The sequence below is a fragment of the Strix uralensis genome, chromosome 7, assembly GCF_047716275.1.
Source record: "Strix uralensis isolate ZFMK-TIS-50842 chromosome 7, bStrUra1, whole genome shotgun sequence".
Taxonomy (NCBI): domain Eukaryota; kingdom Metazoa; phylum Chordata; class Aves; order Strigiformes; family Strigidae; genus Strix; species Strix uralensis.
This window is the reverse complement of record NC_133978.1, coordinates 11,926,706-11,951,494: the sequence shown is the minus strand read 5'-3', so window position 1 is coordinate 11,951,494 and position 24,789 is coordinate 11,926,706. Positions and strand designations below refer to the sequence as shown.

The following is a 24,789-nucleotide window of genomic DNA, read 5'->3' as shown; positions in this document are numbered from 1 at the left end:
TAAGAAAACTACATCCAACCTCCACAGCCTTTTTTAAACTTATTATTAGGATGTGGTGACGCAGGTAGCTCTTTACAGCAGCTCTTGGCAAGTGTTTTTTTGTAACACTAATTAAAAATGCACAAAAAATTTAGGCATGAGATCCAGAGATAACAACCCAAACAGAAATCTTAAAAATGCTCAATAATCCTGACCTCTCTGAAGGACTACTTCATTAAAATCTTCCACTAAAGTGGGAACAGAGTATGATTCACAGAGCTACTTTGCAAAAGCCACACAAAAATTGATGTTTATAAGCTCTTTTTTGCTGAGCATTTACTCTGATTCCCTTAATGCCCATAATTTGTTGTACCTACCATGAATATTCTGCCACTAAAGCCAGAGTATTTCAGCCTTTAAATCATAGAAAAAAACCCACCATGTGCAGACACTGGAGCAAGCAGGCCTGTGACATTTTCTGGCACTGTAATGAGAGTCTGTTACACTACTCAATATTTTCTTTCCTTTCTTTTCTCTTCCTTTCCTTTAAGCTAACATCCTTTTCCTGTGCCTGAGGGAGAAGGCAGTTGATAAAAGCCGAGTTCCTGTTCACAGATAAGTTTAGAAGGCAGCCAAGCTCAGAAGTTCCTTCAATAAGCTATATTCCTACCACCTTTTTTCCCCCCCTCAGTCAGAGACATTTGAGCCCCACACAGGAACCAGACTCACATTGTTCAATAGCCACGGACGTTTCCACAGTAGCTGGGAGGGTCGAAAGCTTTTTCCGCTCTTTGTTACAAATATTTTTTTTTTTCCTTCCTTCTTCCAACTTTCCAGTTAAAGAATATTGCCACAGCATTCCTGAATTAATCCAGGCTGAGCTTCAGAGAAGAGAACAAGAGACAGGTGTAACTGGGTGGGAAAAACCCCACAATGCTAGTGAAGCTTTTGCTCATCTGTAATACAATAGGATTGGCAAAGCTGGTCAAACACTCAGCCCATCATGGATATCATGATGGTTCAGTGCACAGCTCAAAGCCACAAATTTATGAGACCTCTGCATACCCCAAGAGGACTCCTCTGTCACACGAGAAAGAAGGTTATTGGCAGGCAGAAGGGCTCAGGGAAGACACTCCAGATTACCCTTCAAGTGTGATCTCCTCACATCAGGAAGAGAGAGAGGATTTTGAAGCTGCGAGCCCACAGTCCCGAAACGGGTAAGTACCCCAATGTTTTACATGTAATGATAGTGCAATCCTGTCTGATACCTTTATATCCTGTTGGTAAAGGACCATTTTCAATAGAAGTTTCTCATTAAAATATATTTTAGGGATTGATCTATATCCAAACAGGATAAATGTTTTAACTACAGAAACAGAAAGCTGAATTGCTTGTGGAAGATGAAACCACAGATGGGACCGGCTCTTTGACTAGACCGAGAGCGCAGAATGGGGTTAGGGGTCTGGACACACCTGGCAGATGTGAAGACTTCCAGTTCTGCTGTAGCACCATAAAACACAACACTATTTCTGGCAAAGCAGAACTAGAGGAAATTCACTTACTGACTTTTTCTCACCACAAACCAATGTTGATTATTTTCGCTGATCATTGCAACCTTTGCCTATCATCAGAATGTGCCTGGCTGCAGACTTGGGCCTAGGAAATGGAGAGGGAAAGACAATGGCAGGATGTTAGCAAAACAAAAATAGTGAGGAGTAAATATAACAAAATAAGGAATAATAAATAAGTTTGAAAATGACTACAAATTCAACCCGCCTAAAAGGTTTTCATGACAGTGGAAAGCTTTTCATAGTAATCTATAGCAGAAGAGTAGCCATCCTGAGTGGAAAAGGCATGTGCTTCACTAGAAAGGTTTCCAAACACTGTGATTTTTGTAAGTTTTACAGAGCACATAAGTAGGTCTCCAAATGTTTAAAATAGATGAAAACCAAGCATGACAGTGAATGAATCTTTTATAGCGCTGACGGATGGGTACTGCAGAGCCCTGTTTGGGAGAGCTGAAACAGCACAGTGAGTGCTGTTCACAGCTCAGTGCTTTAGGATGCCCTGGTATTTTTCCCTTTAAATGCTCTTGATGAAAGGAAAAAAGGGGGATGGAAAGAGACTATAAAATCTTGCTCGTGTCATGCTTCCCTTTCATGCAAACTAAAGTATGCAATCTTGTTTCTAATATCATCTACATGTAAAATTAAGGCTTCCCTTTTGCATGTAACATGGTGAGCGTATCAAAACACCCTTGTCCTTCACGCTACATCTTCCCATAAATCTGTACCTCTCACCATTAAGTAATTTTCTAAAGCCTGTAAGTGTTGACTTCCAGTTTCCTAATGGGTAGTGTTCAATAACGACATGCACTGTTAATTCACCAACTCCTGGCTAATGCATTTCAGACACTGTCAGAGGAAGAAAACAAGGTCTAAGTGGTACTCTGGACTTCAACATTATACTGCAAGGTGGTAATCATTTGATTGTCAGCTGAAATGCCAAAAGCATTCTGAAAACTATAAGTACTATGAAAATTCAGCAATGTAGAAAGGTATAGGTCAGCAAGATGCTGTAAAATACTGTCCTAATAGGGATTTCTTCCTTTGCTATGTAAATTTGTTCAGTACCAGCTTGTGTAATTGAGTTCAGCACCAGCTATTACTCACCCTAATTTCCTTCCAAGAAGATAAATACTTCCTACTTTTATGGAGATAGTTTCATAATGATTCAAATCATAATGTTCTTCCCAATTATAAAGCTATGTTGATGACTACAGGCAATCAAAATGTAGCCTGGCAGTAGCTTTAAGGTATTTGTTCTTTTGCTAGAGCTATCACATTTATAGTGCACGCAAGCCCAGGAAGCTGGTATATCTTCTGAAATAAATTTGAGACTTTGAGAGGAATTATGTCCAAAAGTGAGGGGGGAAGAGTGTGAATAAGAAGGGTCAGCACAGCTCCCCTTGTAACTGCACTCCAAATTCTAAAAGTATTGAAGATGGTTGAAGCAATGTATCTTCAGAGCCTGAAGTCCTCAAGTGCACATCAGGTGCTCATGGCTGGAGTATCCTGCTTTGCAGAGACAAAGTTGTCATGAATCTGGTATTTCCTCCCTACAGGTGTCACTTATGCCCTGGAAAAAACATCGAGGAACTGGGCTTATATCTCTAAAGAGGAAAGCAAGAAGAAAAGCATCAGGAGTTATTCAGGAATTAAGAGATATAGGGGGACAAATGCTATAAAAAAGCCCAGGGTGGTGGAGAATAGTTTTCCACCAAAACTATGTCTCACTTCTAGTTTGCTTTTGAAATAAGAAAATACTTTATTTTCAGACCTAGGAAACAAACAAACAAAATCTATGGTAACTTTGTCTCTGAGACAAAGTTTTGACTCTTATCATTTCCTAACAAAAATGATGGTTTTTTCCAACCTCTTGCTATTTTCCCTATTTTTAGCAATAGTGGTTGTTACAAAATATTATCAGATTTAAAAAAAAAAAAAGTGTATAGTAGTATTTTTCTTCTATTGTAGTATTATTCTTGTATTCAAGTAGTTACTTGAATAATCGAGACCATCATGACTAATATGTCTAAGGTAATTAGTCAGACAGAATCCTCTGGTTTCTGTTTCAGCATGTAAGGTGAAATGACTCATTAGCTCCCAGTCAAATGCTTGGATATGTTACTTTACTGATGAATTCCTCTCAGAATAACAAGATTATTCTAATAAGAGTTTTAAAATAAGAAAATCAGTAAGAAGTCACTGACCTTTAGGTGACTTTTTAAAAAAGAGAAATGTGTCCTTTTGTTTCAAATATTCTTTAGAGGAAGAACTATGCAACAGCTTAATATCTCAGCTATTGCTTGTATCTGAGTGAACAGGAGAAGCTCTACATGTTCTAAGTGGACAAGTGTTTGTACATGTTACTTACAAAATCAAAACTATCAAAAGAGGCCAGTTTTACAAAGGAAATCACCTTTTTTTCTTCTTTTCCCCCTAATAGTTGTGCCTCATATGAGCTGGTCAGTTTGACTTTAGATATTTTATTCTATAGCTGAGGTAAATGTGTCCATATGTCCCCAAACTTTCAGCAGAACTAAAAAGCGAAATGAAAGCACAAGTATATGAAGAGATCTGTAGTGTAAAATTGTTGGACTATATTAGCATTTGTTTTAGCAATGAAAGATGAAGAGTAAGAACAGTAAAAACAGGTTCTGGATTTCATAAATACTCAATGCATAATAGCCAAAATAGATAATAAATAAATTTTCACAATTCATTCCCCATATAAAACAGATGCCTAATACAGAACTTCACAGGAACCCCCTGTTGTTACAGGCAGCTAAAATGAGGTTTGAAAAGGTGCTTGGGACATGACCACATATGTGGAAGTTCTAAAATTGACACGGTAAATATCAAATAAGAGCTTGCATTAGGTTTGCATTTGCTCATCACCTACTCTAATACTTACCACTAGGTGTAACCAATTCAGCTGCAGTCTGATCAGGTCATATTGAAAGGGATAATAAGTAAGTCAATGAGATAAACACCACTATTGTTATCCTGACAATTGCTATGTGGATGACACACCTGATAACTGGTGAAAAGTGTCCTAAACTGACAAGCCACCTTGGAGATTCTTCTTTCTTTAGAGTTTCTTCCATCAAACACTTGGTACTGACACATGCCTGAGCAAGTCATGGTGCTGAGCTGACCTCAGGGGAGCTGGAGGAGAGGGCCATGGAAGTGTACAGCTGCGTGCCCTCCCTTAGGCTGTACAATTCAGACCCAGGCAGACAGAACTGGACACACACATCCTTGTCCATGCGGCTGTATGGGGGCCAGGAATGTGGTGACCCAGCCTTTGAAAGGAAAGGTTCCCTGTTGGTCAGAGATTCATGGAAAGACCTCTACCCTAATTACACTCAGAAGGGCTTGTTTTTTCTCCCTACAAACAGATTATTTCTCAAATCAAGCAATGCACTGAAGCACCGTTAGTGGAGCACTGTAGCCCAAGTGCTTTTCTCAGCACTGAGCAGAATCGCAGTCAGCTGGCTTTAATCTAATCCATGTGCCCATAGCACCAAGAACAGTCAGACTGACAACTCAGATTTCATGCACTTAGTGTTCGTATTTCACTAAAAAAAAGATAAATGAAGCATATAAAAGGTACAATCCCATCACATGCTAGGTCTGACAGCAAAGCCCAAAGGTGCCTGTACCCACAGCTGGCCTGAACTGCCTGTCAAGTAACACTGTAAACCAGATCACTTAAGCATTCCAGGTTAAAAATAATCTCAGGAAAAAGCAGATGTTATTTTTAACTTTCCTCCTCAGTAACCACACTGGAAGAGTTGGTCCCCAAATGGATGGCTCATCTAGTAAGAGAGAAATGGAATGTGGTGATGAAATGGGAAGAAGCAGAGCAATTAAAGCTAGTTTCCCCATCTATGACAAAGTCTAACAGAACTTCTCTGTCTTTCCAAAAGTGTAATCATTGCCAAGTAGCCCCTGTTTTGGATTTACCCTCCAGTTGGGTAGATGGTTTAGTTTTCCTTCTTTCTCTTTAATCCACAAACATGCACTCAGCCTGTCATCTATGGGGATTTTTCTTAAAATTACAATGTGTCTGCAAAAAAATGAAAAAACAAAACCAAAAAAATCCCCAAACCCCACCATCTGAACTATAAGTAGGAAAGGCAGAAATCCTCAGCATAAGTAATTCCTTAATTGTATTAACATATTTTGAGGTTTGGACACACAATTCTGTGAAGTCACCCTTAATTAGAGGAAGGCTTCCTGATGTCAGCCAGGTGCATTGTTATCTCACTGAAACACACACCTCTTTCTCTAAGTCAGCACCGAGACAGCCACAAAGAAGCAGGCCTCTTTTTGTGATTACCCAGGGTGTCAAAATGCAGAACAACTATCCTCCAAAGTGTAGACAAGCAGAGAAAACCCAAATCAGTCTTATTCTAAGGAAAGTCAGAACAATGTTCAATCTTAAGGGCTTATTTTTTTGTCCGCTTTTAGAGGAAAACATCCATTGGTTTAATTAAGACCAGTTTCACTCTGACTCATCTATTTTTTCAAAACTAGACTGGGACTTTCTTAGGAAGCTTATGGAATTTCCCACAAAGGGGCATAGAACATATGCTTAACATAAAACAGGTCTGGATGAAATGCAGCTAAATGTGATCTTCAGCCCCTGACATCCTGCAAACTAGTGGAATGGCTATTGAGTGCTCAACAATAGTTTTCACAGTGCCAAGTGCATTAACAGAAGCAATGGTTTCCCATCAAAGTCCCCATTAACACGTTTGATGCAAATGACATAGCTTCATTGCATGCAATACAGGAGTTATCGAACCCTCTGTGCCCAAAAGATTTTTTTATTTCCCAGCTCATTAGTGCAAGCTGCAGCAATTCATTCTTCCAGCAAATAGCAATGAATCTCTTGATTCAGCATAGCCACAGCACTATTACCACGTGGATCTGACATCTTCCTACTTGTGTGGGTCAATCAGTGGCCAACCCTGAACAAAATTACATGCATACCCAAAACATGATCAGGGAAAGCCCTGTCTGCACCCTGAGTCCATGCCATCTTGCAAGCTCGACTTCCTGCGCATCTTTGACTTGCTGACATCAGCACAGCTGTGCTAGCTGGTGGTCACTGGCTGCAATTCCTGCTTCAAGACAAGTTCTGACAAAGGAATGAGCATGCTATACTAGGGGTGAACTTAAGTCTGCAGGAGTCAAAAGATGAAATCCACATGTAAGCTCCTCTCTGAACAGGCTGTAGAGCTTCTATTGTGGGAAGGATAATATAAATGAGGTAACGGTTGTGGATGCTTTGTGAAGAGGAAAAACCTCTTGCCTTTATTTCTTTGAAGTAGCTTGTACAACAGTTGGATTTGGCTCAAAACCAGCTCCCAGCCAAGCCTGCTTTCTCTTGAGCTCCTGCTCCCAGTGAGGCTCCAGGTTCAGGACTGGATTTTCTCAGAAAGCCTTCACTGCACTAAGTTTTTAGGACGTTCTGCAGGACAAGTCCCAGCTGATAACAGACTAACTGGCACTACTGTTGGAATAAAAGTGCCATTCAACCAGCATTACTTAGGGCTCTGGAACACTTCCAGCACTGTGTGGAAATCCACATGTTTGAAACTATCACTGCCATTCTTTTCAGCCCAGCTTGTTGAGGTAAACTGCAAATCAATCAGTCTGCTTAAACCCCACTGAAAACTAGAGTGGTTCGTAGGATCAGTCGCAGGAAGATCCCAGACCCTGAGAGGGAGCTCTACTCATCCTAATGGAAAGACAGAGAAATATGGGTTTCTGCTGTCTGATTGTAATACAGGGCTCCTGGTCGCTCAGGAAGAGCTGGAGAATTCACTGATAGACCACCAGTGATCACTCACTGTCTGCAAATTAAAAACCCAGTGGCATACCATGTTTCCTCAGAAAACCAGCATCTTTTTCGGCAGCTGAACACTTTCTGCATTCCACAACAAACAAAAAGATACATCTGTCTTAAAACTGATGTGCATAGTCCTAGTTTAGATTAATTTAAATGTGGTATTTTACCTTTGTTTTATTGAGGCTGCTTTTTCTTGTCAGTGAGAATTTTGCACTGAGAGAAAAGCAGAACCTAGATTATTCCACAGCTAAAGCCTTATTCTTTTTTTTTCCTGCTTCAACTGGTATAAATTAGGAGTCATTCTGTACAAGTCAACTGAAAATCACTTGTTTAAATTAGAAGAACATAGTCCTCTATTATCATCTTGTAGCACATTTAAGCATCAATAATTGCTTATCTTGGTGCCTTTTACACTGTGTAGAAAAAGAAAGTGCTATGGACCTGAAAAGTTTTGCACCCTGTCAGTGGTAGCCACAGGAACGGCTGGACAGTTTTCAAAGTAATTATAGAAACTGGCTTCCTTGAGAACAGAAACCTGAGGAAACTGATGTGAAGGACAACTCAGTTGTACTAGTACAGCCAAAGGAATAACAAAACTTGTGGAAAAACAATGTCCTGAGAAGTCCTGAAGCTTTTGTTCAGGCAAAAATTCCACTGACCTAGGAAGCATCTAAAATTATGCATTGCAGCGTCAGTCATGAGAACTGTAACTAAGAAAAATTAAGTATGTAAGTACCTAGCTGAGCTGGGGGGCATTACTCACACTCCCTATCCTGCTGCAATTGTTGGTGTAGCGGTGTATGACAAAAGAAACTACCCCATATTCACCTGGGCAGAGTGATAATTACTGCAGACCAGCCATCTTGATTTATCTCCTGGTTCTGTGGGCTTTATTTTGTTTTATATGATATAAGGTGGCCTGGCCAAATCCTAAAATCAGAGATAAAACTGCCTGCATTTTGCTATGTTTCAGTCAAAGCTGACATATTATCCAACATAAGAAAAAAAAAATTTCAAGATCAGCTTTTAGTGTAAAGGCCTAAGAGGTTCAAATAAAAGGAGATTGTGCTAAGCTAAATTTGCTGAATCTTATTTAAATACAGAATGCTTTGTCACCAGATGTATTTAATCTCAGACAGTAGAATACACTTGCCTCAAAATAAGGCAAAGTGGATAGATGCATAGGAAGACTCTATTCAAATAAGGAGATTAGTAAAAAACCTAGGAAAAATACCACCTAGTCTAGCAAAGAAAATTATTCAGATGCTTTTTTCTGGTTAAAAAAAAAAAGAATTATTTGCTTGAGATTTAAAATAGAAAAACTGAACAACTGAAACATCTGTAGCCCTAAACTTGCTAGGGTTCCCGCAAGCGTTGCTCTAACTTGCAGTATTGTGATAAACTTTACCATTCACCAGACTGGAAAGCTCTTCTGCTCTCCTCACATGAGCAACTTCTTTCTACTCCTCTCTCTCCTTGGCAGCAGAAGCTTGAATCAAAAGGAAACTGTATTAAAGAGAATAAAAGCAGAGAGTGTTAAGTTGGTTATATATTCATTCAGTGAATGAAGCGACATAATTACAAAGATGGGAAAAAAACATAGAAGCAGAACACAAAGCTGCTGTGTTCCAGAAACCAGCTGAATAAAGAAAGTGCTATTTGTGAAAGAGCAGTTCTTTGAAACTTCACAGCCTGATTCAGAGCCCCCTGGTGCCAGCAGAAGAGCTGCTCACCTCACTGAACTTTAGATCAAGCCTTTCTGTCTTTACATTGTGCCACTTAACGTTAAAGAATGACATATCTTCCCTCAAGGCTAATAGAATTAAGGAGTATTTTTAGTTGCAGATAGCAGTTTCCTTAAAAAAAAAAGCATTTGACAAGATGGGCAAAAAATACTGCGATATAATTTCACCTTTGCACACATTACAGATAGAAAAGATAGGCCTTATTTACTTATTCAATGAAAGAATAAATTTTGGTAAGCTTCATGGAACTTGAAACCACTAAAAGTTTTTGTGATTAAAACTGAAACATGACAATATGTAGCCCTTCAGCTCCACAAACAAGCTTTTAAGATCAAGTGAGAGAATTAGCGAGCGGGCACCAAAGAAAACCAGACACAAAGAAATGTGATCGCTGTTAAAGGAAGTTTTTATTGAGAGTCTATCAAATTCCCCTTTTTCCATGCTATTCATTCTGCACAATACTAATAACTGTCCAAAGTAGGCATCAAGTTGGGAATCGACCATTGATTCAATTTTTGATACAACACGACCCCTTTCTACAAGTGGGAAGCCCACCAGTTACCTTCAACACATTAACAGGTTTTGAAAAGGAATCCTTCTGTTTTCTGTTAAATGTGTGTACACATTTACATGTGCAATATAGCAAAAGTACTCAGAGTCACACAATGCCACAATCTTGCTCACACACGTGTTGATGCATGTACATGTTTCGTATAGATTTGTATGGCTTACATGACTCAAAGAACTTGTTTGGGAGCTGTGTATGATGAGAAAAACAAATCAACCCAAATGATGATTCATGGGGAGTGGATTGTTTTCATTAGGAAAGAACAAAACACTAAAGTCAAAGAATCCTATTTTAAAAGGATGTTTCCACACCGAATGCAGACCCCTGCCTGGATCTGGCAGACATCCCACTGGCAGACCCAAGACACTGCACCCAGCAGTGATGTCAGAGAGTTCTAGGAGTAGCACCTGGTGACTTTATTTCCCCAGAAAAAAAAGCAGAGATGATTTGAAGGGGAGAAGTCACTCCCAGCTATGGCTTGCCAGGCACGTGAGAGAGGACAGCCTAAACACAAGCACAAATCAGGTCTCTGTTTCAGAGTTATTCAACTCATACCAAGCACTGAAAAGTGGTGCAGCCTTTAGAGCCTGGCAGACTTATGCACACCTTGGAGGCAGACATCAGCCAGAGCACGTGTGTTGGTCTGCTGGCTTTGACTGAATCGCCTGGCGATCCAAGCAGAGTGTTTGACTCTTGAAGAACAATGATTTAATAAAAACTTGAGGATTTGTCTTCTGGTTCAGTCCCATAGGAAAGAAGATTCCCATTGATAATAGGCACAAAAATTCCCCCAGTCACTTACAAAGGCCTTAAAACTACAGCTCATCAACCCAGCTGCTTTGGCTTGAAATCACAACAAGGGCTGCAGCAGCCTGCATTCCTGTTCAGCTTTCCTAGCGCCGCAGGCTTTGCCAGATTCCTGCCCCTGCTTCTAAGAGATGCAGAATTTTGCTTGCATGAGTGTTTGCTGAAATCACTATCACATTTTCCTTAAGAAACCAGGGAGCAAAAACGGTGGTCTATGTCCCAGCAAGTCTGGTGAACTGTTCACAGCTAGCCCAGGCTGTCTGCCCTTTCCTCCTGGTGTTTCCAGCTTCCTTGCAGCTTCCTCCCCTTTTCCTGGTTGCCCAGCTGCTCTGGCCACAGCTTCTGCTTTTGTGCGGGACTCAGTCCCCCATTGTTTCTGCGACTCTCTCAGAGGGGCAAACTTTTTCCATATATGCTGATTATCAGAGATTTGGTTCCCGTGTTCCCATTTAAAAATATACTGCCTAAAGTTTAGTTGTTCGTTATCAGACCCAGCTCTCTCCCACACACAATGCTCTACTCTATTATAACACAAGCTCTGACAAGCTTATGGAGTACAAGGACCTCCTGATGTCTCTAAATACCCCAACTGACATGATCAGTATGGTAGAAGGTCTGATATTACTTTTGTTCTGAGAAACTAGTGTTGATTTCTTACAGGAAAGGCATTTAATAATATGCATAATGACACATAATATGATTTCTAATTTTTATCCAGGCTTCATTTAAACAGATACGCTGCATATATTGACACCAGTAAGCTCTAAGACTCATAGTAAAGGCTGCAAAGATACTGGATGTTGTTCTACTGGAGATAGAACAGCAGACCCCTAAAGAGGCCAGACAGAGGGGGAAAAACCCAAATCATGTGAAAATAGCACCTGCTCACTCATCAGATTTACTCTTGGGCATTAAAACTTTCCAGCAACAAACTTTCAAGTACTGAATTGTCAGTGGCAGTATCAGGAAGAACAGTGTTAAAAAACCCGAAAACATAATGACCAGTACTTGCCATCACTAATATACTTGTCACATGGACATCTAACAGAGCAGAATAGCTCAGTTTTTTGAGATTCAAGTGGTCTTCAACCAGAACAGCTGATTTCATGACAATTAGAGAGCTGTTTCCCGTGAAGATGTTTTACCATGAGGGAGTGATGAAGGCCTCAAATCCCTTTTGCAACTGATTTCACACCAATGTTCCTGTCTGGAAAATAAGACTGTAACTTAACTGGTGTTTTGGTTCAGAATAGTTAACAGCCCCAACACAGCGAGCATCAAGGGATGTTTAGAGGTGGTGCAGGTTCTGCTGTGAAGGGATGAGCTGGATTTCATGGGTCACATGGTGGCACAGGCTGTGGGAGGTCACTGCTTCAGAGTGTAAACCACAGAGGCTGAGCTGCCAGAGTTGGTGTGCAGCTGTAAGCCCCTCATCCCTCAAAGAAAATACATCTTCTTTTGAAGAGGGGAACTCAATCCAGTCCCTGCTTCCATTTTCCAGGATAGGAACCAGTCAGGTTAACTATGTTAACCTGGCAGCCAGTTTGGACCCATCTATATATCCAGATGCTCTGGAAAGTTAAGGCAAATTAGCTGCAACAGTGAGGGCGGTAATAAATATTTTAATTTCTCTCTCCCCACTGCTCAACCCCAACTTTCCCTAAGGAAGAGGACTAGGATATTTTAACATCAGTGTGTTGTTAAGTGACATGTTGCAACTTCCTAAAGGCCCTGTGTGCACACAGTTGTAGAAATAACCACTACAGATGCTCTCCTACAAGAGGCAGGACATGTAGCCAAACTGTCTTTAAGACAGATCATCTGTAAAATGCAATTACTGGTTGAGTGACTCTTCCTCAGAAGGTTTTGTAGCCAGAGTTAAACAGTGAGAGAGCAGGAACCCCTTGTCTCCCTATAGCTTCTTTGTCCAAACAAAACTGTCACATCCCTTTTCTACTCATGACTATCCAGAGAGAATGGTAGGATCCCTTGGTGTTTAACTGGTGAACTTCTGTAAACACACTATCTGAAATGTGTTGAATACATGCATAGTTTATGAACAATAATTGCAGTTACTAATTAATCAGATGCTAATAAATTTTTACACTCTGAGATTAATAGATGCCTATTTAATTCTGACTTGAAAAATTTACTGGACTAGTAAAACTCAGTTGTCCTTGCTAGAAGCATAAAACTAAAACCCAAGAAGCATAAAACTAAAACCCTAATTTTTCCAATATTGTTTTGCTGTAAGAGATGAGAGAAATTATTTCAAAGCTAGTCTAATTAATAAAATTATTAATAAAATAATGTATTAATAAAATAATAATTACTGTATTATCTTGAAGAAGTAATACTTAGGAAGACATTGATTATTAACGGAGTTCATGTCAGATTAAGTTTTCAGAAGCAGTCTGCCTCAACCTGATGAGTCAGTCATTAGGCATCTGAAATGGCAACATGTCAAGAAAGGCAATTTGATATTTAAAGTGACGTTAACCTGCAGGTTATCATGGGTTGGAAATTTCTCCTGCTAAATGAAAGGGCTGGAAATGGAACTAATGCATCAAAGTTCAGACAATCAACCCTTTAGTAACAAACTCAGATAAACATCCCAAATGAAAACAAATTAACTGGGAGTGGAAGGAGAAGCTAACATGCATTTTCCATTTTCCTCATCATCCAGCTGGGGAAGAAAAAAAAAAACAAAGGAAAAAAATAGAAGGCACTTCTGCATTTCACTCTTCTTTGGCACTGTTACAAGCAGAGACTTAAAAAGACCTATTTCAAATTCCTTTCCCATGTCTGTCTTCCACTAGGAACTGGTGTTCCTTCCTGCAGTCCCGGTTAGTAACATACATAGAAGCCTGCATGAAGGAGAAGTACATTGTCAACTCCCAACAGCCCTGTCTAAATGGAGCACCAGACTGCCAGAAGATCATGTAAGTATGCTAAATAAAACCACTGAAGTAAACAGAATTTTCTCTGAAGTATCTAAACGATGTTTTCAAAAGTATTTGAAAGTATTGAGAGCAGCCCTGTGGAGAAGGACTTGGGGGTATTAGTGGATGGAAAACTGACCACGAGCCAGCAATGGGTGCTTGCAGCCCAGAAAGCCAATGGTCTCCTGGGCTGCATCGAGAGAAGTGTGGCCATCAGGGCGAGGGAGGTGATTCTCCCCCTCTACTCTGCTCTCCTGAGACCCCCCCTGCAGTGCTGTGTCCAGCTCTGGGGCCCCCAACACAAGGACACGGACCTGCTTGAGCAGGTCCAGAGGAGGCCACGAAGATGATTGGGGGTTGGAACACCTCCCTCATGAGAACAGGCTGAGAGAGTTGGGGGTGTTCATCCTGGAGAAGAGAAGGCTGTGGAGAGACCTTATAGCTTCCTTCCAGTACTTAAAGGGGCTACAGGAAAGCTGGGGAGGGACTCTTTTATCAGGGAGTGTAGGGATAGGATGAGGGGTAACAGTTTTCAAGAGGGTAGATTTAGATTAGATATAAGGAAGAAATTTTTTACTGTGAGGGTGGTGAGACACTGGCACAGGTTGCCCAGAGAAGCTGTGGCTGCCCCCTCCCTGGCAGTGTTCAAGGCCAGGTTGGATGGGGCTTTGAGCAACCTGGTCTAGTGGAAGGTGTCCCTGCCCATGGCAGGGGGTTGGGACTAGATGGTCTTTAAGGTCCCTTCCAACCCAAACCATTCTATGATTCTGTGATTTAAAGACACATTTTAAAAAGAATTAAAGCATTTGATTGAACACCAAAGTGATGTAGGGTCTGATTCATGTACCTAAGTAACCTGGGAGAACAACTGCCTTTCCAAGTCATCAAGTAGAGGAGTGCAAGGTGATGAATACCTTTTCCATGATTTTCAGGTCATAATACACATGCATAACTTAAAAAAAATCTCTGCCTGTGGCCATCAGTGAGATCATTTACATGGCAGGAGTTGAAGATGTGTAATCGCCCAAGTGGTTAATCTTCTTTCAGAAGGACTGACTGCCCAAAGAGTACTGGTAAAAGCCAATAGTGTACATTAAGGTATCAGGACTGACATTTTTAAAGTTGGGAGGCATTGACTGATAACACACTTTTGAAGTAAAATAACATTTCATACTCATCTACATGTTTTCACATCTAGGTAGTTACTTCAATTGCAAAAGTGCTTTTGTTATTTGTTAATACAATTCATTTCTCTTTGAACAAAAAAAAAGTTTCATGATTATTTCTAGTGGAGTTTTTAAACAAATTTGTATCCTCAGTAGCTGTGACATTTTGGAATACTTGTTTAAAAATAAAACTTTCTCTACAATTCATCAGAATATTACAGACATTCAAGTCCAAACTTCATTGCAAAAGACTCTAATATGATAAATATTACCATTGTGTTTCTGATAGTTACATAAATTTGCCACTTGTGACATTTCTCAGACTTGTGTCAGATCAGTGCCAACACATTTGGAAAAAAAATCTACTGAAGAACACTAATGTGTGAGGCAGACCATTGGAGCCCTGCTCACTGAATAGTAGTAGTTACATTCTGTCTGCATGTAAGACTGCGCACACACCTCCTGTTGTAAACAGTAATCCTGAAAAGCAATTTTACGTAGGGTAAAAAAAAATTGCTGTGGACTCCCTAAATGTTTTACTAAGCAGCAGCGATAGTTTGGGGCAAAATTCTTAACTGTGCTCTGTGTTAGTCATCTTGGCACCAGACTGCTGCTAGAGTCAGTGAATTTACCCCGAGTGATGCCAGCTGACAATAACTTGCAATCTAATGCTCAGACCCTTACTCACCAGGTACAGGACAGCTCTGAAGCCAGTCTATCAAGTGAAACAGAAGGTCTTGAAGTCTTTGCAGTGGAAATGCTGCCCTGGATTTATTGGCAAGGACTGTGAACAGCGTGGTAAGGAGAGCTAGAGAACAAGCGTGAGAATTAATGACTAAATGCCAGTCACAGCGGCAAGAAATAAGTTTGTCTATTTGTTTTTCCTTTTTTTTTGTTTTTGAGAATTGGTGCCTTATTTTCTTTGGTCTACTATCCTCAAATCACTGATACCTTGAAACAAGGAATAATTGCAATTAGCAGCTAATAGCATTAACTACTTACTCTTGTGTTAGTATCAGCTTTGTAATCTTTACACATGGAGGAAGGTATTCATTTGCCAGAGGGGCCTGTCGACGTACAAGTCCATCTAGGAATGCCTAATTCCAGGTAGAAACTGGTGACATCAGAAAGCAACACTAGTACGTGAAATGCCCCCACAGCCAGCCATCTGGCTAGGGAAATCACAACGTATCCAAGCTCCAACAAGCTAGGCCGCATTCCCTCTCCAGTCTGCACTGCTGCCTCCTCTCTGCTTACCCTGGCCCACAGATACCGGTTCCTAGAGGGGGGAGCAGCTCTACAACACAAGAACAACAGCAGCCCAGAGTGTTACTTCGATAGAAGCTCTAGCAATAGACTTTACATACAGTAAACTACTCAACTCTTTGCACTGTTGAATAATTATGTGTGCGGCTGCATCGTTATTACATGAGAGAGATGACAGTGTGGTTTAAGAACTGGAGTGCTATATGGTATTGGCAGGATTTAACAAATAATACTCCAAAAGCAGAAAGAGAATTTAAACAGATAAAAGGTAATTCCCTCTAGCAATTAAGGCAACCATAACAAAAAGGGCAAACATCTGTGTGAAAATTCTCACACAATCTATGTCTATCTCACCTACGGACTCCACAGATAAAATGGGAGTGCCTGTTTTTATCTCTGTAGGTTTAGCTTTTCTTGACAGATAGCTTTTATTCATAGATTTATCTCTAGGTGATGCCCCAGCCTGACCTACATTTATAATGTTGGAAAGATAATTACCAAATGCAGTGCTTCTAGTTTAGTCTCTCTTTTTTTACACTCATTGACCAAAACCAGCTGCTCCATCTTTCTCTCTTCATTTGTACAGCATCACTCACTGTAGTTGGTGCCAACAGAATGTTCAGGTAACTGTGGAACAAGGAAGAGGAATTTGCAGTAGACTTATTTCTTAGGAGCAGTAACTCAGCACAAGTTAAAAAAACCTCACCCTACCACATAGCACTACCATTTATGCAATGCTGTATGCCAGTACTGCACCGCAAGCAAAGTAAATTCTCCAGACAAGATGTTCTTTCCCTAAGAAATGCAGAAGCCTGTCTCCCCATCAGGTACACTACACATGAAATTGCCCTGCAATGCCTTGCTGAACTGTAGTAGTTTCATAATCTAAAACATTTTCACAGATGTATTACATCTCAATTGCAGATCCCAATTTTATTCTGGTGCCAAGAAATCAAACAGAAGGATGGGAAGAAGAGGAGTTCTCAAACCACAGTATGTGCTTGAAATTATTTTGCTTGCTATTCTTTTACCTCTCAGTCACTGATCAGAAAAAAAGATGTATTTTTAAGCTGCAATTTTAACATGATAAACTATGGACAATACCTCTAGTGAAAGCAATATTTATGAAAGCTCTTACACACCTACATTTATAGGCACAAATGAGCGCTTTTGCTATAACACTACATGAATGCTTGAGACAAAGCATCCAAAAGTTTCAAAGTTGTATGCTGGCTGGTCATCAGCCATACCTAGTGAGAATGCCAGCTGGTACAGAGCGTTAAACCTTTCAATGGCATGGATATTTTACCCCTTGCTCTGCTAAGTGGATTCACAGGTAAGCACATCATGCTTGCTCACAAGTCTACCAGAAAAACAACCTATTCAAAATGCTATTTTAGAGCAGCTACCCAGTAGCTTTGAGATTATTATTATGAGGTACTGTAGATTCGTATCTCAGGCACTCCATCCTACCACTCTCAGTATCTAAGAAGGACCTTTCCTCACTCTCTGGGAAATGGTGTGGCTTGCAGTGCTATTGAGTATCTCCTAGAAATTGGCTTCAGGGTAGTATTGCAGGCCTTGAGAGTAATTTTTATATTATGCTCTCAGCACTGAATAACCAGTTGCTTTACACAACTTAAATTTATAAAACATTAAAAGTCAAAGGTAACTCCAGAGGGTAAGAGGCCCCCAGGATGGCACAGGTGGGATATACCAGTTTCTGCAACTCTCAGTGTACACTTTGAAACCTACAGCTCAAATTAGCAGGTATTTGTTTAGAATAACATCAGTTAATGGGGCCCTCAGTGAGAGTCAGCTATGATGCTTACACAGTATGCTTCTGATTCCTTAGTGGAACGCCCCAATTGCTCTTTCATCCTCTCCTTTTATTCTGGGTTGTTAAACCTTGCTAACCTTTCAGTCAGTGGCTTGAAAGGACTTATTATTCCAGAACATTTTTATGGCATGGGGAAGATTTCAAAAGAAGAGCATTTTACTGCCATCATGGCTAGCATGGCTGAAGTTCTTCTGTTAATATTTAAATATGTTTTCATCACTGTTGAAAAAAATCTTTGCAAAGAAACTGTGAGTTAAGGTGCTATAAATCAACAAATCCCCTAAATGTCAGTGCAAAATTTTCAGAGCAAGAAGTACACAGGTGTTCTCAGAGGTCTTGTAGGAATACCTGTTGCCTGGTCCCTGCACTCCATTGCATGACTTTGTTTTTTTAATCTTGTGATTAGTGTCAACATCAGTGGATTCAAGAGAAATGTTGGAAATCATTCAAAATCATGAGGCTTTACTGGATGATCTTCAAAGTGATATTCATCAAGCAGTCAGCAACTTAGGTGACTTACAGAGAATATTTGAAAACAACGGTACAAGCATGGTGTTAGAAGTGAACCAGAGCAATTCAGGTGAGAAGTCTGATGCAGAATATCAGCCAGCCAACAGGCCCTGTAAAATGACATGGATCAGAAAACTTGAAAACAAAAATACCCTGATATTCCTTGGTCTGCTGGTTGGTTCTAAAGAGAGAAAAAATGGGTGCAATCCCAACACAAATGAATGAACCAAATTCAAGAGTAACTTGAAATGGGAACTGAGGTGAAAAGCAGATTTCTGTTGTACTTTTCTGGAATTTTAGAATTCCAGAATAACCACAGAATAAAGAGGTTTCCTATTCTTAAAATTTGTTAGCTTACTATTCTGCTTCTATGGCTTCTTCTCTTCTATGGGGATGCAGAGTTTAGGTTTGGTTTTTGTTCTCTTCCATGCTCATGCTATACACTCTGATGTGCAGAGTATCAGACTGGTGTATGTAAAAAAATGTAACATTCAACCCTTCTGTTGAACGTTGCTCCTGCTATACATGGGAGTGGGAAAAAAAGTTACGGAATTTGAACTACTAATGTAAGCCATTGACTCACAGAAACATCTTGTAATGATACAGACTATTGCCCTCAGTGAACTTGAAAGGCGCTCAAGTTTGAACATTAAAGTTAGAAATCAAGCCTTAGTATAATTTACACCTAGTACAGATTTTTCAAGTTATTTATTCCTGGCCTGGAATATTCAGCTGTTAAGATGCTGTATAACTTTGTGAAGTAAAAGGTGCACTGTAGAAAGCATCAGAAAAAGAACAAAAGCATCTGAGACAGTCAAACAAGCAAGAGCCCACCAGCTAACTGTTGTAAAAATAGGCAGTTATGGCCACTTACAAAACTGCTTGTCCAGGAGTTTCAAAATGGAGTATTTTTATGACTTAAATGTGGCAGTCAATACATATCTAAGTTATTGTCTGCAGACTCAAAGACACAATGTGCTTCACAGTAACCTTGATTTAAAATTAGGCTATTTTTGCAATTGTCAAAATTTATCATGTGGTCAGATTTTGGGGAGTAACACTGCAATTACTGTAGAAAAACACATACTTGAGTTACACTGGTCAAATAAGATGGGTTCCAAAAGAAGAATTTAATTTTTTTTTTTTTTTAAAACTGTGTTAACAGATCTACAGGAAAGGTTTCTGCAGCAAGTTTTGTTTCCCCATGTGGAGAATTTTCTAAGGAAGCATTTTAACCCAATGTGGGCAAACTTCAACAGAAGCTTACAGAACCTCTCAAACATTGTAAGAAACCTGTCCCTTGATGTGGAAGCCAACAAGAAAAGCATAGAAAGATTCCAAGAGAGCACTGTGCCCAAGAAGGAATTCCAGGAGCTGGGAACTAAGTTTGAATCAAAAGTACAAGAAAACATAGTCAAAGTCAGTCAGGTGAAAAGAGATATAGAGAACCAATTACAAATGCAGCAGGCTAGTATTCATCATAATCTCACCATGATCAAAGCAGATACTGACACAAAGCTCAAGAAGCTTCATAGGATACAGCAGTCTCATTTCTTAGCTTTGAACAACAGCCTGGCAAACATGAAACAAGAGCAGAATAACCTTGAAACTAAATTTGAGACTTTGAAAAAAAATTTAACTGAACTCTCCTCACATCACGGTCCCAAAGATGAAAATACGCAGTTAACCATCAGACAAATAAATGACATTCTGGCAGGGCATGCAAAGCAGCTTAAAGAACTTTACATGGAGTCAGATGTGGCCTTTCAGAATATTGAAGTTTTAGAGAGGTGGTTTAAGGAGTTAAAAAAAAATATCTCAAAGTATAGACCAGAGGATCTTACAATAACTTTAATGGAGAAATCACTTATTATGGAAGAAAACAGAGCAGCAATGGAAAGGCAGATATCAGAGCTCAACTATACTCTCTCAAATCTTCGGGAAAACTATTCAGATCTGTTGAGATACATGGAGGAATGTAATTGCCAGAGAATATCTTCTGACACTGATGTACTGGAGGAAGATTTAAAGAATATCACTTATTCCCTTGAAGGCACCCAATCAAACTTAAAGGATATGAAGCACTTAGAGTCAGTTTTCAGAGATCTCTTGAGGAATGAAATTGAAGAGCTCTCCTCAGCTTTTCCATCTATCTATCAGTCCCTTAATCTCCGTCAGGAAGAAAACAGACAATTTCAGTCACAAGTTGCGGCTTTTTCAGAAGACATAGGCCTCTTGAAGATGAAAGATGAAGAAATTCATCGACACATCAAGTATCTCAACAGTTCCTTTGGCTCTCTTTTGGAAGATGCCATGCGGCATGAAGCAGCGCTGGAGGCTTTACTGGGAGAAGAATTTATGGAAGTCTTGTTTGAAGAGGATCCTAGTATCCTAATATCATCAGTATTTCAGCTGCAAGAATCTCTCAGACATATCTCAGATAAACTCCAAGAACAAAATGTGACTTTAGAATCTCTTATTAAAAGATTTCATCTCTTGGAGAGAGGTCAACAAAATAATCATGACGTTCGTACATCTCCTAAGCATCCCAAAGAAGAAACCCAAACATCCTCTACTCTAGATGAAGTTAGTAGTCAGCGCAGCATGGTAGAACATATGGAACCTAACTATGAGGCTGCCAAAGATGACTCCTTGGATAGCTCAGCTTATAATGATATCATGACTCTGAAGAATGATATCAAACACCTGAGCTTGGCAATCAAGAGGCATGAATCCAGAAGTGACCTGAATCTCTGCTGCAATCATACAATAGCAAATGTAATTGAGCCACTCAACATTTCTGTGGAAATTCTCTCAGCAGATTTAGCAACCATCAAGCAGAAGATGGAGGAACACCTACTGATTTTTAAAAAGCTATTTGGAAGCAATGAAGAATTAGTTGCCTCAAATATAAGTCTGGATGTTACAAAGATTCAGTCAATGCTGACCAGAAAAGTGAGAAGGCAACAGAAAGGTCAAAGCAAGCAAAGAGACAAGAAAAAGTCTGAGAAGAACAGAGAAAATATGCAAATGATAAGTGGAAAAAATACAGTGCAGACAGAACTTTTGGAAAAAGGTGGGTTCTTTTCTTTTACTTGCTCGTGTGCAGGTCTAGCTTCTTTCCGGGCTCTGCTAAAAGTTCCACACACAGACTATATTAGTTGATACCAGTCAGGTATCTCATAGGATGCTGGAGGGAGAAATTCTGAGATTATTTACATCCTCCCCCTTCATCAAAATGAACAGTTTGAGTGAGAATCAAGTTGATACACTGCTGCACTTTGCTCGAGGCCAATAAAATTACACCCATTATAGCTGCTGGGAAACTGGCCTTAAACTAATTCACTTCAGATGTTTAGAACACAAATTTTGTTTGTAGATGCTCATGTTAATGCAGTAGCAGTTTTCTCTTTTGAAGCTAATGGGGAGTGCTAGGCTTCCTGGTCTTGCTTCTTTTTTCTCTGTTGAGTCTACAAGGAGCACACTCAAAGCACCAAATACTTCCTAATGCAAATGGATACATTAAATGAACTTCTATAATTTGCACAGGTGGAATAGGGAGGACTGACCAGAGAGCATACTCTCTCTCTTATGGCTAAGCTTCAGAGACAAGTTTTCAGATTATACTTCACTGTGACTGGCCAGTTCCTTTTCCCTGTAAACATGTGGCCATAAGCACCTGGTAACTACAACCATCACAGCTTTAGCATTGGCTTTTAGGGTTGTAACCCCTGTTATATGTCCATAACATAGAGCAAAAATCAGAACCTTTAGGCATCTGTGCCACAAAACTGTAGTTAAGACTGAATAAGCAGAGAATGTATTTAAAACTACTTTATTTTTAGGACAGCAAAAAAGTGATACTTTTTTTTTCCTGGGTGGTCTCAGGCTTGTACTTTTCCAAGAGCAGTGGTTCAGATATTTCCAGGGAACCATTTGATCTAATCCCAGGCACATATCCATTTCAAGCATTTAGCTCTACAAACGGGCATACAGAAATCAGGCCTGATAGGGCTTCACCCTACCTCCCATGCTGATGATCCTGGGGAGAGAAGAGTGCTTACTGTTAAAATCGTGTTCCTCTTTCTTTTTCAGACTCATTGGTGGCATTCCATGTGGGATTCTCAGAAGGAAAGGATAAAGAAAAAACTCTGAGGTTTAATGAAACTTACCTCAATTATGGAAACAGCTATTTCCCTGAACATGGCTACTTTAAAGCACCGCATAAAGGCGTCTACCTGTTTGTCATCTCTGTGGAGTTTAGTTCAGGACCAGCATTAGGACAACTCTCCTTTAGCCGTGGGTACAAAAGAACTCTCTCAAGTAGTCAGAGGAAAACGCCAAATGGAAACACCATGACTACTTTTGCTGTGGCGGAAATGGAGAAGGGGGAGAAAGTATGCTTTGAATTGCTGCAGGGCTCTGTAGTGAAACGGAGTCCACCTGGGACAACAATGGGTGGATTCCTAATATTTAAAACTTGAATAGTGACATTTTGGTTTTTATTGATATCCTTCCATAGATGCAATGGATCAATTCACTATTGCTTCATCTGTGATGTATCCAATCCTACTGCATGTGTTTAAACATAGCACTACCCTAGATTTGTCTTCATGCTTCTTTTCTGGAAGTGTTTGGCTTTTGATTAGTTGCATATGAGCAGCAATGGGATTTTCTTTCAAGTCATAAGCTAATGGTTTGGACTCCAAATGTATCAGCACACACATTCCCAAATCCTTCCACTGTGAGAATTGCACCTAATTAGAAAAATGTTTTGTGGGACTTTCTTCACATATAACATAAATAATTTCTCCTTTCCCCTGGCAAGAGAGTATCCTCCCATGGCAAATATGCCCACCACTGGCAAGGAAAAGATTTTAGGAAGGACCGTACATATCAACTCTCATATTTGGTGAACAGTAGCTTAAAAACAAGAAGATGGGACAATTTTACCTTGTAGTTCTCTGTGGACCACAGACAGTCACAGGCTGTCTTGGAAACTTCTGCAACACACTCCAATTCAATGTTTCAGTCTGTGCACAACATGAACACTAGAAGAGAGTGATCAAACCCAGTAAGATGTACCCCTAGTATTTGTGAGCAAGGATCTTAGAAATGGCCCAGTCTTTCTGGTTCTGGGCCTGCGTTGTATTTCAACTACACTGCAAAAATTTAATAGTAATATAGCATTGTTAAGATGAATTACATCTACATGTAGACAATTGGAAAATGTCAACAATATTCAAAAAATACTGGTGAAAATGCAGTTTATTTCTAAAGATAATCCTGAAGAGTATAATGAATTCAGCCCAGAGTTCAGCATTTAATAAATAGTTTAGAACCTAGCAAGCAAATAAAACTAACAGCAAAAAACCAAGCTCATTGGTCTGCTGTCATTGTTGAATATAAAATAAATTTATAATTAGAGTAAACCAAAAAGTAGAATTTTTGAACTGTGGAATTTTTTTGAATTTCCAAAAATCTCAAGATGACAATGTCTGGTCACATCCTAAGCTTTTCTTCTGACAAATAAAATATCCTAAAGGCTTTCATTTTAGAAAAGTTCAATTACTGTGGTATTTTTCCTTGTCTATCCAATGTCTTACAAAACAATATTAAGACAATCACATTTGCCAAAATGAAATGCATTTAGGAATTCCAATATTTTTGATGAAAGAGGTAAATTCTTTTCATGTATTTTATGCCCTTTTAAGGTTTCATTTTCTAATGGAAATCTATCCTGCTGTTAAGGGTTTTTCTCCCCACCTACTTGTATTCTAATCAACACTAAACCACAAACTTATTAAAAAACCCACATCGGTACCAATACACATTGCACTTAAGACAACAGTTTGACAAGCAGACAATAGGTATCTTTTGAAATAAAGCTACAAAGCAGTTTCAGCTACTGACTTGCTGAGAAGATTGTTATTCTCCATCCTGAAAATTCCAACTAAGCAAACAACTAAAAATGATCTCCCATCTACTCCTAGCCAGTGCTGATTTTCACATGAGATTAATGGGCCAAGTCTCCCCGTTTACCTAACACGAAGCCACATCTTGCACTGCTCTGTGGCAGGCAGCACAAAGTGTCTGCAACCTCAGTGTCATCACATTGCTCTAATATCTGAGGGAAGGAAGAGAAGAAAACTTTGAAAAGGTGAAATGTCAAAAAGGAAGAAAAGCATCAAACTGTAAGATTGTGTTCTTTGTGTACAAAGTTCCTATAGTGGGGTGGCCTAGATGTTTTTACCAGGGGTCCTCCAATTATGGGCTTTTGTGGTGGCAGCTTTCTGCAGTGCCAAGCCAAGCGTGCTGCCTAGGTCAGGGTAGCTCAAGGAACTTCCCATCTTCAGTGCACACCAATTCCACAACTACCAGCTAAGTTCCACAATTAAATACAGAGAGGGGATATATATATGTTTAAAAACACTTTGCTTGTTTTTAAAGTTTTGACAGAAAGCTTCAGCTTGAACAAAAACCACACAGCTACTTGGAAAAGGACATGGTAGGTAGTAGATCGAACAGCATTTCATCCAGA

General features: G+C 39.7%; 1 protein-coding gene across 1 annotated transcript; it reads left to right on the top strand.

Moving 5' to 3' along the window:
* Window positions 1-836: 836 nt before the first annotated feature.
* MMRN2 (multimerin 2) lies at window positions 837-22,850 on the top strand. Its single transcript, XM_074874428.1, has 7 exons — window positions 837-1,196; window positions 13,344-13,466; window positions 15,324-15,430; window positions 16,823-16,891; window positions 18,145-18,318; window positions 19,414-21,324; window positions 22,344-22,850. The coding sequence occupies exons 1-7, from the start codon at window positions 913-915 to the stop codon at window positions 22,730-22,732; spliced, it is 3,057 nt and encodes a 1,018-aa protein (XP_074730529.1). The 5' UTR covers window positions 837-912; the 3' UTR covers window positions 22,733-22,850.
* Window positions 22,851-24,789: the final 1,939 nt, after the last annotated feature.